The sequence below is a fragment of the Eurypyga helias genome, unplaced genomic scaffold (genome assembly GCF_000690775.1).
Source record: "Eurypyga helias isolate BGI_N326 unplaced genomic scaffold, ASM69077v1 scaffold35067, whole genome shotgun sequence".
NCBI lineage: Eukaryota > Metazoa > Chordata > Aves > Eurypygiformes > Eurypygidae > Eurypyga > Eurypyga helias.
Genome location: NW_010264248.1, coordinates 8,759 through 22,222, shown reverse-complemented (window position 1 = coordinate 22,222; position 13,464 = coordinate 8,759). Strand labels below are relative to the sequence as shown.

At 44.2% G+C, this 13,464-nt stretch overlaps 1 protein-coding gene across 1 annotated transcript in view; it reads left to right on the top strand.

Annotated features, from left to right (window-relative positions):
• The window catches only part of LOC104513100 (adenomatous polyposis coli protein-like), a 31,167-nt gene extending 19,683 nt beyond the window's left edge, over positions 1-11,484 (top strand). The window contains 5 exon segments of the mRNA XM_010156333.1: positions 1,778-1,894; positions 3,181-3,395; positions 3,816-7,809; positions 8,010-8,168; positions 8,170-11,484. Coding sequence (XP_010154635.1) covers positions 1,778-1,894; positions 3,181-3,395; positions 3,816-7,809; positions 8,010-8,168; positions 8,170-10,578 — 6,894 coding nt within the window. The 3' untranslated portion in view covers positions 10,579-11,484.
• Positions 11,485-13,464: the final 1,980 nt, after the last annotated feature.

Sequence of the window (13,464 nt, the reverse complement as noted above, 5' to 3'; positions counted from 1 at the left end):
GGCTCGGCCACAGTCAGAGGCAGGTCCGACTGGGAGCCAGGGCAGCTTTCGCAAAGCTTCTCACAAGGAGACACCCCTGTGGCCTCTTCCCCCTACCAAACTCGGTGCCACAGGAACCCAACACGTTACTGAACACCAGCACCTCCCACAGCAGGGTGTTTCTAAGCATGAGCAGGGTGTTCAGTGTGACACCCGAGTGTCTCTTCCAGTGATTCCTGCTATGCAAAGGAAACCGCCGGGAAACAGAGTGTTAGGGAAGTGCTTAGGTTAATCCTGAGAGCTGAGAGCACAGAAATGGAACTTGTTTAAAATTATTAAATACTAAGTTATAACCCATTTTAATTAATATATAATGTAAGCAAACTGGAACAGCTTTTGGAAAGAAAAAGCCTGTTTTCCTTGCAGTTTGAGTGAACCAGCAGAGACAAAAAAATTTTAACTAAACTGACTTTATCTCTTAAAACACCGTTCACAAAAATTGTTTTCCACTAGAGGAGGAGCTAGTTAGTTAACAATTGAGAGAGCAATTAGAATTACAGTAGAGGTTATTGGGTAAAGTCTCTGATTCGGTATTAGGGCAGATAACAAGTGCAGTCAGGCTTCTTGAAATGGAAGTCACGGATACATGGGCCCTCTGACCTGTGGTGTGTCTCCAGCCACTGGCATGTGGACCCCTGTACGCACATTGGCACGGAGCAGGAAGTCCCTCCCTCAGGGAAAGTTAGAAATGGGATTCGGTAAGAGTTTGTGACAGACTGTGCTCGTCAGGCAAAGGGCATGGCCGGACAAACCTATCAGCCAGCCGACTGTGTAGATGCAACTGTGCCTTTCTGTCCCCTTTTCCCTGTGTTTTCCCATGCTTGTACTTCCCCCCAGTCACCTAGACCCATCCTTTTTCCTGCCTTTGGAACCTTTGGGTCTTCCCGTCCCATCTACAGTCTCAGAATGCTCTTCCCCTGCGTCCTACAACATGTTCCCACATCCCTAGGCCAGGACTTCCGGACTGACCAGCCTCAGTCCAAAAGGTGCAGAGAGCTGCTCCCACTGACATCCCTGAGTGGGTGTCACACCTGAGCTGGGGGTCTCCTGGGAGAGCTCTGGGAAGACCCCAGACAGGGTGCCCCCTTCCCAGAGCATTTTGTTTGGGTTCCTGCTTGCCCTTGGGCCCCTGCGCTGCTCTGGGCACGTCGCGATGGGCCTCTCGCTCCTGCGGTGAGCCCGGGAGCACCCAGGGCAGGGTATCGGTGGGCTCTTCCAGCTGCCACTGCCCCCCTCTGCTGCACTGGGGGTGTGAGCAGGGGAGCATTCGTCACACGGCGTAACAAGCTTATGCACTTCTCTGCAATGAGTGCATCCACAGGTAAAAGCTCTTCATCAGAGAGAGTTCATGAGAGATGTGCGTGCTCCCTGCAGGCCATGAGTGGTCGTAATGCCTGTCCACCGTAGCCAGTCTGTCTCCATCTCACTGCTGACAGGGACACAGGCTGAACAGCTACTCCTCTTCTATAGGTAACTATTTTTCAGCCAGCGTGGAAAGCAGGGAACCTGATTTCAGAAAACACGGTACCTTTGATCAGACGTTGTACAGAAATGTTAGAATTCTGGGTTTAGCCGGCAGCACAACGAGAGGCAGATTTTAGCAAAGGACTAGTTCAGTAACTGAACGTGACCAATGTTAATTAATCCATAGCATTCCAGAATGCCAGGAGGAAAGTCTGATAACCTGCTAAATAAGTAGCTACGTTGAAATACATTATTTGTCTTTCATGTTTTGCAGGTCATTGCGAGTGTGTTGAGGAACTTGTCCTGGCGAGCAGATGTAAACAGTAAGAAGACTCTGAGAGAAGTTGGAAGTGTGAAAGCACTGATGGAATGTGCTTTAGAAGTTAAGAAGGTATCCTGTGTAAATGACTGAGATAAATTTTGGAAAGATGGCATTGATTTTACACAAAACAGAAATGCTGTCCTTTTTTGATAAAAGCAGTTGGTCAGATATTCGGGGTGGTTTAGGTGACTTGCTTAGAAGAAGGGAGTTGCTTTGAGTTAACACGGCAGCAGACCACAGTGTAGCAATGACGTCTCAGAACCGTATCCTGGGCTGTATCCAGAGCAGTGTGGCCAGCAGGTCGAGGGAGGGGATTCTGCCCCTCTACTCTGCTCTGGTGAGACCCCACCTGGAGTGCTGCGTCCAGCTGTGGAGCCCTCAATATCAGAAAGGTATTGACCACTTGGAGCGAGTCCAGAGGAGGCCATGAAGATGCTCAGTGGGCTGGAGCCCCTCTGCTATGGGGACAGGCTGAGAGAGTTGGGCTTGTTCAGCCTGGAGAGGAGAAGGCTCCAGGGAGACCTTATAGCCCCTTCCAGTACCTGAAGGGGGTACAAGGAAGCTGGCAGGGGGGGTTTTTTCAAGGGCCTGTAGTGACAGGACAAGGGGTAATGGGTTTAAATTGAAAGCGGAGAGATTTAGATTGGATATCAGGAAGAAATTCTTTCCAGAGAGAGTGGTGAGGCACTGGCACAGGTTGCCCAGAGAAGCTGTGGATGCCCCATCCCTGGAAGTGTTCAAGGCCAGGCTGGATGAGGCTTTGAGCAACCTGGTCTAGTGGAAGGTGTCCCTGCCCATGGCAGGAGGTTGGAACTCGATGGTCTTTAAGGTCCCTTCCAACACAAACCATTCCATGATTCTGTAACTACTAGTATTTCTGTAATTCTGTTTAAGAGGGTTGACAGCTTTTGCTCTTCAGTTTCACAAGCCGTGCTTTGCAATAGCCTTTTTAAATAATTCCACACTTTAATAAAACTGCTCGTGAGTTAATGAATAGATAACTACCACTACTGAAGTTTTCTAGATATATTTTTGGTACCCAGACAGGGTTATATTACAGCTCTCATTCCCCTGCCAGTTAATCTTCAAGACGTTGGTGCCATTATGGCAGCTAACAAGTATTGTGGCACATATTTCTGAAAACCTGGGGGCAAGCAACACCAATTCCATAGGGGAAGGATGGAGAGAGGGAACAAAATCATTTACATGTGCACCGCTGCCTGCATCTACCTTACCAACCCCGAGAGCAGAAATTGGAACATACGTAACTCCTTGCAGCTGACTTACGTAGTTAGCAGAGATTGTGGTCAGTACTTGAAAACTTCTCTAATTCTGTCGTTTCGTTGTTTTCCTAGGAATCCACCCTAAAAAGTGTTCTGAGTGCCTTATGGAATCTGTCAGCACACTGTACTGAGAACAAAGCTGATATATGTGCTGTTGATGGTGCTCTTGCTTTTCTAGTCGGCACACTGACATACCGGAGCCAAACAAACACTTTAGCCATCATAGAGAGTGGAGGAGGAATACTAAGAAACGTGTCTAGCTTAATTGCCACTAATGAGGACCACAGGTGGGTATGGTGTTTCTGAAGTTGTTCAGCAATTCCACATGTATATTTAGTAGGCAGTTTCTATGACTGAGTCTTAATATGAATGCTTGTATTAAGTATAGTAATTAAGCACAGTTAATTTTTAATGCATTTGGTAAGGCAGGCATTTCACGTGACAGGAATACGCAAAACAGATTTCATACCTGCTGCTTGTTAATGATGAACTGTACTAACAGCTAGCTCTTCATGTTTGTAATGGGATTTGATTAGCATTCAGATGAAAGCTAGAGGAAATATGAGATAAATTTGCACTGGAGAATTTGTGATTATCCTTTCTAAGGGCAAAACTTGCCTCTAGCATAATAGGTTTTTGTTTTGCGTTGTCTGTCATCCTCTTGAAATGGCACTTACTGATGTTTGTTTTCAATTACTCAACACCAGGCAAATCTTGCGAGAGAACAGCTGCTTACAAACCTTGTTACAACACTTGAAGTCACACAGTTTGACAATAGTCAGTAATGCATGCGGGACCCTGTGGAATCTTTCTGCACGCAATGCGAAGGATCAGGAAGCGCTGTGGGACATGGGAGCAGTCAGCATGCTGAAAAATCTCATTCACTCGAAACACAAAATGATAGCCATGGGCAGCGCTGCAGCTCTAAGAAACCTCATGGCAAACAGGCCAGCAAAATACAAGGATGCCAACATTATGTCTCCAGGATCAAGCTTACCGTCTCTTCACGTCAGAAAACAAAAGGCACTGGAAGCAGAGTTAGATGCCCAGCATTTATCAGAGACGTTTGACAACATCGATAATTTAAGCCCGAAAGCATCTCACCGTAATAAGCAGAGGCATAAGCAAAATATATACAGTGAGTATGTCTTGGATTCCAGCCGGCATGATGACGGTATGTGCAGATCAGAGAGTTTTAATGCTGGTAATATGACTGTACTTTCACCATATTTAAATACTACAGTATTGCCTGGCTCCTCCTCTTCCGGTAGAGGAAACATAGAAAACGCTCGATCTGAGAAAGACAGAAGTCTTGACAGGGATCGAGCAGTAGGCTTAAATACCTACCATCCAGCTGCAGACAGTGGTGGGAACTCCTCCAAGAGAATAGGGATGCAGATTTCTACTGCTGCGGCTCAGATCGCCAAAGTTATGGAAGAAGTAACAAGCCTGCATATTCCACAAGAAGACAGAAGTTCTGGTTCCACTTCTGAAATGCACTGTTTGGCAGAAGACAGAAACGCCCCAAGGAGATCAGCCACTGCCCATGGTCACTCAAATACATACTTCCCTAAATCTGAGAATTCCAACAGGACCTGTCCTGTGCCTTACACAAAAGTGGAATACAAGAGATCTTCAAATGACAGTTTGAACAGCGTCAGCAGCAGCGATGGCTATGGTAAAAGAGGCCAAATGAAGCCTTCCATTGAGTCTTATTCCGAAGATGATGAAAGTAAATTTTGCAGTTATGGTCAATATCCAGCTGACTTGGCACATAAGATTCATAGTGCAAATCACATGGATGACAACGACGGAGAGCTAGACACCCCGATTAATTACAGTCTTAAATATTCAGATGAACAGTTGAATTCTGGAAGGCAAAGTCCCTCTCAGAATGAAAGATGGGCAAGGCCGAAGCATATAATAGATGATGAAATGAAACAAAGTGAACAAAGGCAGTCAAGGAGCCAGAACGCAACCTACCCTGTGTACACTGAAAGTGGAGATGATAAACACATGAAATACCAGTCACCCTTCGGGCAGCAAGAGTGCGTCGCTTCCTTTAGGTCAAGAGGATCCAATGGTTCAGATCAGAACAGGGTCGGCTCAACTCTTGGAATAAACCAGAAAGTAAACCAGTCCTTGTGCCAGGTTGATGATTATGATGATGATAAGCCAACCAACTATAGTGAACGTTACTCTGAGGAGGAACAGCATGAAGGGGAAGACAGACCAACTAATTATAGCATGAAGTACAACGAAGAGGAGCATCATGTCGATCAGCCTATTGATTATAGTTTAAAATACTCAACAGAAGTTCCTCCTTCTTCTCAGAAGCCATCTTTTACTTTTTCAAAGGCTTCTTCAGTGCAAAGCACTAAAACCGATCATATTTCCTCCAGCAGTGGGAACACATCAGCCCCCTCATCTGGTTCCAAGAGACAGAATCAGCTCCACCCGAATTCCGCACAGAGCAGAGGCGGTCATGCGCAGAAGACTGCCTCCTGTAAAACCCCCTCTATTAACCAAGAAACTATACAAACTTACTGTGTAGAAGATACCCCAATATGTTTTTCAAGGTGTAGCTCTCTGTCATCTTTATCATCAGCTGAAGATGAAATGGGACGCGATCAGTCCACGCGTGTGACTGATGCTGGTAACACACTGCAGATCGCAGAACTAAAGGAGAACAGCGGGGCTCTCTCTACAGAAGGTGCAGTAAGCGAAATCACCTCCACCTCGCAGCACATCAGAACAAAATCCAGTAGACTCCAGACTTCTAGTTTGTCTCCTTCTGATTCCTCTAGGCATAAAGCCGTTGAATTTTCTTCAGGTGCCAAATCTCCCTCGAAGAGTGGTGCACAGACCCCTAAGAGCCCACCAGAACATTACGTGCAGTTTAGCAGGTGTACTTCTGTAAGTTCCCTGGATAGCTTTGAAAGCCGTTCAATTGCCAGCTCGGTGCAAAGTGAGCCTTGCAGTGGAATGGTAAGCGGTATCATCAGTCCCAGTGACCTTCCAGACAGCCCGGGACAAACAATGCCTCCAAGCAGAAGTAAAACGCCACCCCCTGCTCAAGGAGCTCAAGTGAAAAGAGATGTGGCTAAAGGTAAAGTACCTAGTGCAGAAAAGAGAGAGCCTGGTCCTAGACAGGCAGCTGTAAATGCAGCTGTTCAGAGAGTTCAGGTGCTGCCAGACGCTGATACGCTCTTACATTTTGCCACAGAAAGCACACCGGATGGGTTTTCTTGCTCGTCCAGCCTGAGCGCTCTGAGTCTGGATGAGCCGTTCATACAGAAAGATGTGGAGTTAAGAATAATGCCTCCGGTTCATGAAAATGAGCATGGGAACGAAGCAGAACCCGAACCGTCAGATGATACAAAGGATAACCAAGAGAAGAAAGTGGAGAAGCCTTCTGAAGCAGAAAAAGACATTCTGGATGATTCTGATGATGACGATGATATTGAAATCCTGGAAGCTTGCATTATTTCTGCAATGCCAACAAAGTCTTCACGTAAAGCCAAAAAGCCTTCTCAAGCATCTGCCCCAAAGATACCTCCTCCCGTAGCCAGAAAGCCCAGCCAGTTGCCAGTTTACAAACTTTTGCCTTCACAAAGCAGATTGCAGTCCCAGAAGCATGTGAGTTTTACACCGGGAGATGACATGCCGCGGGTGTATTGCGTTGAGGGTACACCGATAAACTTTTCAACAGCTACATCTCTGAGCGATCTCACGATAGAGTCGCCCCCGAGTGAGCTGGCCAACGTAGACAGTGTGGGCACGGGAGCAGAGTCAGGGGAATTCGAAAAGCGAGACACAATTCCGACAGAAGGTAGAAGTACCGATGACTCGCAGAGAGCAAAGAGCTCAACTGTGACTCCCCCAGGCTTGGATGATGACAAAACAGAAGAGGGTGATATTCTGGCAGAGTGCATTAACTCAGCTATGCCAAAAGGAAAAAGTCACAAACCTTTCAGAGTGAAGAAGATAATGGATCAAATTCAACAAGCCTCTTCATCTCTAAGTAATAAAAACCAACCAGAAGGTGAGAAAAAGAAGCCAACGTCACCAGTAAAGCCTGTTCCCCAAAATAATGAATACAGAGCACGTGTAAGAAAAGCCGCAGAGCCTAAAAGCAATATTAATAGTGAAAGAAGCTATCCAGAAAACAGAGATGGAAAGAAACAGAATCTGAAAAATAACTCAAGAGATTTTAATGACAAATTGCCAAATAATGAAGAACGTGTAAGAGGAAGCTTTGCATTTGATTCCCCTCATCATTACACACCTATTGAAGGAACGCCTTACTGTTTTTCACGGAATGATTCCCTAAGTTCTCTAGATTTTGATGATGATGATGTTGATCTTTCAAGGGAGAAGGCAGAATTGAGAAAAGGAAAAGAAGCAAAGGAGACTGAAACTAAAGACTGCACTAACCCAGAACAGTCGTCAAATCAGCAGCCAAGTAACCGGACACAAGTTTGCCAAAAACACCCAACAGGCAGAAGCCAGCCTAAAACATTCTCTCAGCCAGCTAAAGATATTCCAGACAGAGGAGCAGCTACAGATGAGAAAATGCAGAATTTTGCGATCGAGAACACACCTGTTTGTTTTTCTCGCAATTCATCTCTCAGTTCCCTGAGTGACATTGATCAAGAAAACAACAACAACAAGGAAGGGGAACCTGCAAAACGGACTGAGGCTCCTGATGCACAGATGGAATCAAACAGACCCCAGACTTCTGGTTATGCACCTAAATCATTTCATGTCGAAGATACTCCGGTATGTTTCTCTAGGAACAGTTCCCTGAGTTCCCTTAGTATCGATCTCTCAGTTCCCTGAGTGACATTGATCAAGAAAACAACAACAACAAGGAAGGGGAACCTGCAAAACGGACTGAGGCTCCTGATGCACAGATGGAATCAAACAGACCCCAGACTTCTGGTTATGCACCTAAATCATTTCATGTCGAAGATACTCCGGTATGTTTCTCTAGGAACAGTTCCCTGAGTTCCCTTAGTATCGACTCAGAAGATGATCTTTTGCAGGACTGCATTAGTTATTAGTTCCGCTATGCCTAAAAAGAAAAAGCCTTCACGAATGAAGAGTGAAAGTGAAAAAAGTCATTCCAGAAATACCGGTGGCATACTGGCGGAAGATTTAACACTGGATTTGAGAGAGATACAGAGGCCGGATTCAGAACACGGTTTCTCGCCTGATTCGGAGAACTTTGATTGGAAAGCTATACAGGAAGGAGCAAATTCTATAGTTAGTAGCTTGCATCAAGCTGCAGCTGCTGCATCACTGTCAAGACAAGCTTCGTCAGACTCTGATTCTATCCTTTCCTTAAAATCTGGTATTTCTCTAGGGTCACCATTTCATCTTACCCCAGACCAAGAAGAAAAACCTTTCACTAGTAATAAAGGTCCAAGGATCCTTAAGCCAGGAGAGAAGAGTACACTGGAGTCTAAAAAAGCAGAATCTGAAAGTAGGGGAATCAAGGGAGGGAAGAAAGTGTATAAGAGTATAATTACAGGAAAAGCTCGCTCCAATTCAGAAGTTTCAAGCCAGCTGAAGCAACCACAACAGACAAGTGTGCCTTCGATTTCACGTGGTAGGACAATGATCCATATACCAGGAGTTCGAAATAGTTCTTCAAGTACCAGTCCTGTTTCCAAAAAAGGTCCGCCGCTCAAAAGCACTAACTCCAAGAGTCCCAGTGAAGGCCAAAGTTTGACTAGTTCTCCAAGAGGAGTCAAGTCATCAGTGAAATCCGACCCAGCTCCAGTAACTAGACAACCGTCAGGGTTGAACCAGAGTGGATCAAGTAAAGGGCCTTCTAGATCAGGATCTAGAGACTCCACTCCTTCTAGACCTCAACAGCAGCCGTTAAGTAGGCCTCTGCAATCTCCTGGACGAAACTCCATTTCCCCCGGAAGAAATGGTATAAGTCCTCCCAACAAACTGTCGCAGCTGCCGAGAACATCCTCTCCCAGCACCGCTTCAACTAAATCGTCGAGTTCAGGTAGAATGTCCTACACGTCACCGGGCAGGCAGATGAGCCAGCAAAACCTTACGAAGCAAACTGCCTTACCTAAGAGTACCAGTAGCATTCCACGCAGTGAGTCTGCTTCGAAAGGGTTAAACCAAGCTCTCGGCAGTGGTGGGTCAAACAAAAAGACTGAGCTGTCCAGGATGTCATCCACAAAATCTAGCGGAAGTGAATCGGACAGATCCGAGAGACCTGTTCTTGTTCGCCAGTCAACTTTCATTAAAGAAGCTCCAAGCCCAACTCTGAGACGGAAATTAGAAGAGTCAGCTTCCTTTGAGTCTCTGTCTCCTTCCAGGCCAGACTCTCCCACAAGGTCCCAACTACAGACCCCGGTTTTAAGCCCATCTCTTCCTGACATGTCTTTATCCACTCATTCAGCTGCCCAGGCTAGTGGCTGGCGAAAATTACCCCCTAATCTGAGCCCTTCCGTAGAATATGACGGGAGACCAGCCAAACGTCACGATATAGCTCGTTCCCATTCTGAGAGTCCATCCAGATTGCCTATCAACAGGTCAGGAACGTGGAAGCGTGAGCATAGTAAGCATTCCTCGTCGCTTCCTCGCGTAAGCACTTGGCGAAGGACTGGAAGTTCCTCCTCAATTCTGTCAGCTTCTTCAGAATCCAGTGAAAAGGCAAAAAGTGAAGACGAAAAGCAACATGGAGGTTCTCTTTCTGGACACAAGCAAGGCAAAGAAAGCCAAGCGCCGGCAAAAGGTACTTGGAGAAAAATAAAAGAAAACGAAATTCCTCAGATAATGAATGATCCTCAGCATTCTTCCTCGGGCGCCACAAATGGCTCTGATTCCAAAACGCTCATCTATCAGATGGCGCCAGCTGTCTCTAAGACGGAGGATGTGTGGGTGAGGATAGAGGACTGCCCGATCAACAATCCTCGATCTGGAAGGTCCCCAACCGGAAATACTCCCCCCGTTATCGACAGTGTTTCAGAGAAAGGAAGTGTGAATGGTAAAGATTCTAAAGAGATCCAAGAAAAACAAACCCCGGGGAATGGAGGTGTTCCCGTTCGTACCGTTGGTTTAGAAAACCGTCTGAACTCTTTCTTTCAGATAGACAGTCCAGACAAGAAAGGCACTGAAACAAAGCCTCTGCAGAACAATCCTGTTCCTGCGCCGGAAAATAGCGAAAGTACTGTAAGTGAGCGTACACCATTCAGTTCCACTAGCTCCAGCAAACACAGCTCTCCCATCGGTGCTGTTGCCGCAAGAGTGACGCCTTTCAACTACAACCCAAGCCGCAGGAAGAGCAGCGTGGACAACAGTTCTGCTCGGCCGTCACAGATACCCACGCCAGTGAATAACAGCACCAAGAAACGTGACTCCAAGTCTGAAAACCCAGACTCCAGCGGAACTCAGAGTCCTAAACGTCACTCTGGCTCCTACCTGGTAACTTCTGTTTAAGTGCAACAAAAAGAAAACTGATGTATTTTATATACAGCAGCTATTCAGAACTTTAGTTTCGAATGAAACTTAAAAAAAAATGGGGATTGATTTTTATGTTGTTGTTGTTTTTATTTGTTGTAAATAGGTTTGATTCTTGTTAGACGGTCCTTGTTCTGGAAGCCATATTTGATAGTATACTTTGTCTTCACTGGTAATATTTTGGAGGAATACCTGATTGACAGTTTGGAATAAAATTGCTAACGCAAGTATATTTGTACAGTACGTTTAACATATTTAATTAGCATCCCATCCCATAATCCTTTGAATATTGCTTGTCGTTGAAATCATGGAACACGGCAGATAGAGACGACACAGTCATACTGCTTTATCGGTCATTACTAGATTACAGACTGACTAAACTACATCAGGGAAAAATTGGTATTGTTTATGCAAAAAAAGTATACTCAGTTTTACCATTTGTGAGTCCATCTAACCCAATAATTAATCATGTGGCTGTGAAATTCACAGTAATATGGTTTCTGCTGAACAAGCTTTCCCAGCCTGCTTTTCTGCATGAATGGAACGGATGGTTCATTTTCTGAATTAATGATTAACATTTCTGTGGTCACACAATGTGCATAGGTAGTTATGGTGTAACAATTTACACTTTCCTTGTGCTCTGAAGAAAAAAAAAAAAAACCAAAAAAAACCCCAACTGTGTAACTGTAAAACCTTGAACAAAATTATTTTACCTGAATTAGATTTTATCTTAAAGTAGGTAGAATTTTTTTTTTGCTATGCTGTAACTTGTTGTATATTCTGGTATTTGAGGTGAGATGGCTGCTCTTTTAATAATGAGACATGGGTGATGTCTCCACAGAGACTAAAATGAACATTTCAGAATAAATTATTACTATATGTAAATCGTGTGTGTTACTTCTGCATTGCATACAAATACAGCATTTTGTTTTGAGAAGCCACCACATGATGTGTTGTATAATGCACGTACACTTAAGGCCTGATCCAGCAGAATCTTGCGCCTCCCGTATCCATTCTTCCTCATCCCTGGCAAATGGCTGTTGTCAGATGCTCACGGCAGTTGCAGGATCAGGCCCTGGGTCTGCTGTGACATATTTGTAATCGAGACCGTTTCACACATCTCAGGTGCATAACAAGGCTAAAGGCAGGGTATTACCAGTAGCCAAGCAGTATAACTGTTTTCCTGACTGCAAGCCTGAAACCATAGTTTCCGTATAAAAATAGTATTTGTAAAACAAAAGGGTTGTGGTTTGGTTTTTTTTTTTTTTAATTGGGAAAAATAATGCAGAATGTGAAATAGTGCCTATAAGATGAAATTTTAATTCTATTTGAAATCTTCATGCATTCTTTTAATTTATTTTTTAAAAACTATGAAGGGGAATATATTGCAAGAATCCCAGGGCAGCGAGAAATTTGTTATCATAGTAGGCAAACAGTTTTACACACAAACCAGGATATTTGCTGCCTCAGGCCTTTTAGATGCGAATATGCTAGAACAATGCCAAAAAGACAGATTTGTGCTTTAAAAATATGTAGTCTGCATTTAGGTAAGAATTGGTTTGAAGTAGAAACATGACAGAACAGAACATTAACCATCCTGTGCATGACTGAAAAAACCATGAAGTCAGTTTTGTTGTATCTCAGCTGGACTATTCTAAAGTTAGCATTCTAAATAATTGGTATTCGGGATCCAAAACGACCTGATTTCAGGAAGCCCTGAAATAGAGCGGTTTACCTTGATGCCAGTTTCACCACAGTTGCAGAGTGGCTATGGCAGTCGTGTCCGTGGCTATTATACAATCTGATAGAGAAATGAATCCATTTTTATCTTGAATTTGCCCTAAGACATGCACTGTTTGTGAACAGAATTGAGATACTATCAGCAGACGTGTCAATTTACCAGAAGTTAAAAGCCAATACCAGAAATACCCGTTTGGCAGAAGCGGTATCTCATCTGCTCTTTCGTTCTTTGTTTCCTGTCAGATCTGCCTGCAGACACGCCACGCTCTGTATCCTCTGGTGGATCTGTTAACAAGCAGCGCTCCTCATGTTCACATTTGAAACGTTTTGCATGTAGTGTCTTCTCAACACCTTCAGTATGAGTATCAGCATACTTGTAATCTGTTTCATTCTGTGATGTGTTCAAAGTCAGGACCTCCTGCTGGAGTAGAATACAGAACTCTGTCCTTGAGTTTAAAATGCAAGACCATTTTTCTTATGAAGATGGATTTTTTTTTTGTGCTGGGCTTTTAACTACTGGTATGAAGATAAATGCATAATCCAGGATAGTTGTTTACCACCAGCTTTACATCTGTGTCCTGTCGGTTTAAGAATTCAAAGGTAAACTCAATTTCAGTAAAGAAATTCATATTTCAGTTTTATAACTGAGGGAATCAGAAGAAGATTAGGTGAAACAATAGTTTTATGCATATCAAACACCAGAATGTCTTTGGAAATTGCAGTGGCTTCTCTAGATAGTCTTGGAGGTACTTCATGATCGTTATAATTGGGAAGTTTCTCTTACTATCCTCATAAGTAACCTATATTTGTAGCAAAGACGGATGAGAGAAACTTTTCCAACTATAAGGGTAGTGATACACTAAAATATGCTTCCCATGGGAGTTGTTAAATTTGCATTATAGAAGTTTTAAGAAGAGGTGTGTGAAACATCTCATGGGGATGGACTATAGTATATTTCGTATTGCCTGTGTGCGGAGATGGACTTTGGTGATCTTCTGAAATCCCTTCCAGGTCTACATTTCTCTGATTCTTTATCTAACATACTTAGTATCCACTACGAGCCTTTTAGAATCTTTAAGGACATCCACGATGTTTGATTCATGTTAGTGTTGAGGGTACAAAGTT